The sequence below is a fragment of the Megascapheus bottae genome, chromosome 7 (assembly GCF_031878675.1).
Source record: "Megascapheus bottae isolate mThoBot1 chromosome 7, mThoBot2.hap1, whole genome shotgun sequence".
NCBI lineage: Eukaryota > Metazoa > Chordata > Mammalia > Rodentia > Geomyidae > Megascapheus > Megascapheus bottae.
Genome location: NC_143515.1, coordinates 36,301,302 through 36,307,471, shown reverse-complemented (window position 1 = coordinate 36,307,471; position 6,170 = coordinate 36,301,302). Strand labels below are relative to the sequence as shown.

The following is a 6,170-nucleotide window of genomic DNA, read 5'->3' as shown; positions in this document are numbered from 1 at the left end:
TAGGAGGGCAGACCGATCAAGTCTCTGTGTCTGCTTCCCTGCTCTATTGCACGGCTGAAGACATGAAGGTCACAGTAAGTTCATGTTTTTCATTTGAAGGTTTTTGGAAAATGTGAATATTCTGAGATAATGGGGTGTGCTTCTTATAAAAGTATCACGATAATGAGAAACTTTGATAAATCATTTTCAGACTTTCTTTTCCATGGAGTCATCACCTATCTTTTTAGACAAGGATGGCCCTGGGAAATATCTATCTATCTGAGCCTCTTATACCAAGCCATCTGATACAATAACTTGTCACACCCCCTGTTTCAGCTTTCTACAAGGCAGCAGTCCTTAAGTGTTAGAAAGTACCTGGCCTTTCTCTATTCTTCTTTCCTCCTTTACACAAATCCTTGAGCATGCTTGTGACAGAAAAAAAAGGCTTATGAAACAAGTGGAGGAAAAGCTTGTCGCATTCTTTGCTGTGCAATGGGTTTCCAGGGAAGAAAGTCTGGCTTTGGCTCTGTCCCTGCTTGCTTGTGGAAAGCATCGGACATCAGGGGCTAGTGCAGCCTTCCCCCACATTCCCACAGAAACCAGAGCGAATCTAGATGTACTCCTATATTCTGTCAAAAGGTACTGGAAGTACAGTGTTCCTTACAACAGAATGAAAGAGACTTCATGTTTCACACACCGGCATAGGATGGCAGATTCTCTTTTGTCAAATAACATGCTGTAAGTGCAAGATTGCTATGCAGAAATTAGTCTTCTTAGCAGTAGCAAGTCTGAAGGATAAAAGCAGTAAGAGCTCCACACTTCACAAAAATTCTGACTTAACTCTTACGTCTGCCATCAACAAGAGGTAAGTCCTCGGCCCAGTCCCTCTGCACTGCACGTCAGCTTCCTCCTCCAAATGAGGCTCGCCTTGTACCGCCAGTTCTCCGCATCTGCTCTACTTCTGAAGCCCAAACCATCATTGTAACTCTTCAACCATGAGAAAAGAATACAGAAAAAAATTCCTAGGAGTCAAGCACCAGTGGCCCATACTTATAATCTTAGCTACTCACGAGGCTGAGATCTGAAGAGAGTGGTTCAACGCCAACCCAGGCAGAAAAGTCTGTGAGACATTTATCTCTAATGAAATCACACAATAACTGGCGATGTGGTTGAAGTGGTAGAATGTTAGCCTTGAGCAAAACGAGCTCAGGGACAGCACCAGGACCAGGAAGAAAGAGAGGAAGGAAAAAAAGGAAGGAAGGGAGGGAGGAAGGGAGGGAAGAAGGGAAGGAGGGAGAGAGAATGGGAGGGAGGGAAGGAGAGAGGGAGGGAGGGAGGGAAAAGGAAGGAAGAACAGAAGGAAGGAAAGAAGGAAGGGAGGGAGGGAGGGAGGAAAGGAGGAAGAGAGAGAAGGAAGGAAGGAGGGAGGGAGGGAGGGAGGGAAGGAAAAGAGAAAAACAAAATTAATAAAAAAAAACTCTTATAGGAGTGAAGTATTCAGGATCAAATAGGAAAAGTTTCCAGGTGTGAATTTCAAATCTTTTTATAACTATTTTTGCACTGTGTATCATTTCTTCATTTCAACGTTTATTTTTTATCCATTTGAATAGATCTACATCTAAATTTCTGAATCTGTATGTCACACTAATATAATTACTTATAATGAGCCAGCAATTCCATATTAGCATTTAAACTCTCTAAACGGTTCAAAATACAAAGTCAAAGAAGGAACCCAGGTCACTGACACATGGATAGAGCAGGTGAACTTTCTCCTCAGTGGGACAGAAGAGGGAAGGGGAGGCACTGCTAGCTGATGTAACAGCAGGGCAATGTTATCTGTGCTTCCAGATGCTCTTCCTGGGACTTCTTGCACTCTTCATAGCTCCTGGTTTGGCTAACTACGTAAGTATCACTTGGTAATGTTTGTTCCTAAATGTGTTTGCAAAGACACATGGCAATAAACCGTTCTTAATTTCTTATGATGTCAGAACATCAACGTGAATGATAACGACAACGTGGCTGGCAGCGGGCAGCAGAGAGTGAGCATCAACAATGCGCACAACGTGGCCAACGTTGACAACAACAATGGATGGAACTCCTGGAACTCCATCTGGGATTATGAAAATGTAGGTGGGGTGCATGCACTTGCCAGTCATGGAAAACAATGCTCTCTTCTTTAAAGAATGAACTTAATGCTGCAGCTAGCCACATTTTAAAAATTCTAACTGCGCATAACGATAGCAAAAGTAAAAGTGCCTGCTTTGCTCACCTAGTTTTATTCCTTTTGTGTAATTACTATGAATAAGGGTTGCCTGATCAGTTAAAATTCAAACTAACAAACATTTTAAGTAACACTAGATTGAACAACTGCAAAAAATATAAGACAAATAAGATGTTGCCTTTGCCTTGTCTAGAGAAGCTGAAATATTGATGAAAGACATCTACATTATCACCTCTGATAAAGCACACCCTACCACAAAAATCAATTCTTTCTATCACAATTTACGATTCATAAGTACCTCTCATGTCTCATTCTGCCTTAATTTCCTTCTAAAAAGACAGAAATGCATATTTTACCTGCAACGCATAGGACCCAAGAGAAAAGAAATAGCAATAGTAGTTGGTATATGAAGGAAAAATAAAAAGAAACAGCTAGACACTACATACAAGATGATATTCTGCTTTTTTTTTGTCGGTCATGGAACTTGAACTTTGGGCCTAGGCACTGTCCCCGAATTCTTCAGCTCAAGGCTACCCCACTTTACCCTTTGAGCCACAGTACCACTTCTTGGTTTTTTTTTTTCTGGTGGTTAATTGGAGACAATAGTCTCATGGACTTTGTGCCTAGGCTACCTTTGAACCTCAGTCCTCAGATCTCAGCCTCCTGAGTAGGTAGGATTAGAGGCATGAGCTACCGCACCCAGCAATATACTGCCATTTAAAAATCAAAGTCTTTCCTTTCACTTTTTTCATCAGATCAATTAGGAAATTATTCCTGTCTTAGCTGCCTCCTTCAGATGTTGCAAAGATCAAAGAAGAATAACATGCCACAACTTTGCATCAATAAAACAGACACATGAGCATAGATAGCATCTATCATTCTAGAACTGAGGATAAACCATGAGGTAGAAGATCCATCTCTCCCCTCAAAGAGCCTCTTCTCTACCCTCACAAACATTAAGAACACGTGTGATCCCAAACAGCACCAAAGCCAGGGCTCCTGTTCCACCTCCTCACAACCCTGGAGTTCCATTTCCCTCTGCTGACAGGAGGACTTCTGATAAGAAAGAACCTAGACTGGGAAAACATAGACTTCCCTGCATCCTCTTCTTTAACAGAGCTTTGCTGCAACCAGACTCTTTGCCAAGAAGTCATGCATTGTGCACAGAATGAACATGGAAGTTATGCCCTCCATTCAAACTCTTGATGCACTGGCCAAGCAGCAGAAGGTAACTGTAAGTCTTTTGCTTTCTGGTGAAAGGAGGTGCTGAGAAAGCTAGTTATAACATCTTGAGCTCCTTGTATGTTGTAATATCAGGCACAGGGAGGGCAGAGTGGTTTATCATTGCCCAAGGGGAGGCTGCATCCACTATACCAGCTGCTGGAGCCCACACTTCTCTCCAGGGGGGTTGACAGAGAAGTGATAATCTATGTACATCAAAACTCTATTTACATGAACAAAGTCCCAGTAATTCTCAAAGCACATTTTTTTCTGCCAGAACTACTTAGAGTCAACATAGTTAGCAAATAAAAATGTAATTATAGTTAAGACTGAATTTTAGATAAATGACAGTGTGAGTATTCCTTTAGGATAGTTGAAATATTCTTATCTTAGAATAATTTATTATTTATCTGAAAATTAAATGTAACTGAGGGTCTAATGTTTTATCTAGCAATCATGTTGAAGTAGAAAGGAAAATGGAATCCACGGTCGTTTCCTTTGTAGCTTTCCCTGGATTCAAAGCCCTAGAATTGGCACACAGGGATCTTTCCTTGATATGGTAGAAAAATAGATTGCATTCTTAGAAATTGATCATCCCACGGTCCAAACCAAGCCATCTAAGATAACCCAATGAGAGTTGGTTTTTTGAGTAAAGTTAGTCTGACTTCTGTTTGAATTAGAGAAGCTGAGATTTCATACCATCTAACTAACTTGAGACACTTAGACATATTGAGATATGACTAGAAATCACTCTTCATCATCTTGACTGTGGGAAAAATATAGCCTGACAAACTCTGTTTGGTTTCAATCTTTCAATCAACGAATCACTGACCTTGTCTTTTATTCTATCTCTTTCTTCCATCTACGTTCCTCCACTCTCAGCTCCAAGGTAAAGGGCCAGCGGGATCCCCTCCCAAGAACATGGTCTTCTCTATCAACCCTAACCAAGTGGATGACCTGAGCCAATTTGGAAACAATATTGCTGGCATGTGCCAGGGAATTCCAACATTTGTGGCCGAAGAGATTCCAGGTAGGTTCCTTCCCTCTCACACACCCCAGGTTAATGCTGCTATTGAAGAGCTTCTTGAGCCTGTCCAGCAGGACCAGTCCTGTGGAGGACGGTCATCAAGACTAACATTTCTAGAGCATTTGTGCCACTCCAATCACTGGGCCTTCAATATGCTGACACATCTGAATTTCACAATTACAGGTGCTAGGGAAAGGCTTATTTTATGGATGAGGAAAATGTACAGAAAGTGGTCACAAAGCCCTTATTTGGGTCAGTCCTGAGCATTTGGCTCAGATTTTACATGTCAAGGGTAAATCTAGATTACATTTCAAGCATATTCAAAATAGTGTAGGGGTGGCTATATAAAAGAAAAATACTAATTACCCAATTACTAAATTTCTGAGGATTCAGAGAGAATAGCTTATTCAATAGCTTACTGGTATGCTCATCCAGTAGCAACTTCCCAGGTCTTTTTAGTGAATAATTTTATCTTGATATGTAAGACAGTAGGTAATAGATAGATGGATGCATGTATACATACATCTTGCTACCAGTGCATAACTAATTTGGAAATTATGTGACACTCCACTATCACTCAGCAAAAAAGTTCTTGAATTGTCATTGAAGTAGAATTCTTCTTTTATTTTTTTTTTCAGGAGAAAACCTGCCTTTGTACTCAGAAAAGTGCTATGACGCTAATATTCTCTGGATTCTGAACATGTCCTTCTGTAGAACAACAGAAGAACAATTTTAAAGCCACTAGATTTGGTCATCAGAACACACTTAGTGTAAAAACATGGGTTCTAATCATTTTTAGCAAGTCATTCTGAAAAAAATTGCCGTGAATTATATTTGGTCTTTACAATTCAATAAATCTCTTTTGATCTGAATTCTACTTATACAAAGCTTCCTATGATTTCTATTGCAATGCACACACTTGTAACTGCAATGTAGAGTTAGCAAGTTGTGGAGGCAGGTTAGGTACAACTGTCAATATATATTAAAGATCTGTCTCTTAAAAACAGTCCCTCAGATGGTCCAAATATTATGAACTGCCACTTGGAAATGGTTCCAAGAGCATCCAGCAGCTCAGAAGACTGCTTTATAGTTGCTATAAAAATGATGTTTCATCATGTTGAGTGAGACAAGTCAAGACATAAGGAACAAAAAGCGCATGGTATCCTTAATATGCGGCTATTAAATGCAAAGAGTACAAGAGCGAGGAATCAATAACTGCATACCCAAAGCTATGGACACGCAATGGAAATACAAACATAACTATATAGACATAAAAACTTATGACTCTATAGACATAATGTTTTATTTCATAAATTAATATGTTTCTATGACATACAAACCCTTAGCCTAATTTTGACTGAGTTCTAAATACTAAGTCCCAGTGATTGTAATTAGAGGTTCCCTCCTTGAACACTTGTTTGTTAAACTTGTCATTCAAAATATGATGTAAACATAAGCCATAAAAAAAATGATGCTTCAGATCAACAAAAACAAAGAGGAGCTTAAGCTGGGAGTGTGGCCTCCTGGTAGAGTGCTTGCCTAGCATGCACAAAGCCCTGGGTCCAATTCCTCTGTACCACATACCCAGAAAAAGCTGGAAGTGGTGCTGCGGCTCAAGTGACAGAGCACTAGCCTTGAGCAAAAAGTGTCCAAGGACAGTGCCCAGACCCTGAGTTCAAGCGCCCCCCCAAATAGAGAACTCAAACCAGCCTATGCCAGAAT

At 40.3% G+C, this 6,170-nt stretch overlaps 1 protein-coding gene across 1 annotated transcript; it reads left to right on the top strand.

Moving 5' to 3' along the window:
• On the top strand, positions 1-5,280 carry LOC150060636 (gastrokine-1-like). Its single transcript, XM_090336136.1, has 6 exons — positions 1-74; positions 1,828-1,881; positions 1,968-2,105; positions 3,318-3,428; positions 4,304-4,451; positions 5,087-5,280. The coding sequence occupies exons 1-6, from the start codon at positions 63-65 to the stop codon at positions 5,182-5,184; spliced, it is 561 nt and encodes a 186-aa protein (XP_090192262.1). The 5' UTR covers positions 1-62; the 3' UTR covers positions 5,185-5,280.
• Positions 5,281-6,170: the final 890 nt, after the last annotated feature.

What these genes read in the sequence shown, in the direction of transcription:
- LOC150060636 (XM_090336136.1), top strand. An exon ending in CTCCTGGTTTGGCTAACTAC is followed by an intron (nt 1,882 to 1,967) that starts GTAAGTATCACT and finishes TTATGATGTCAG; the next exon opens with AACATCAACGTGAATGATAA. An exon ending in CCATCTGGGATTATGAAAAT is followed by an intron (nt 2,106 to 3,317) that starts GTAGGTGGGGTG and finishes CTTCTTTAACAG; the next exon opens with AGCTTTGCTGCAACCAGACT.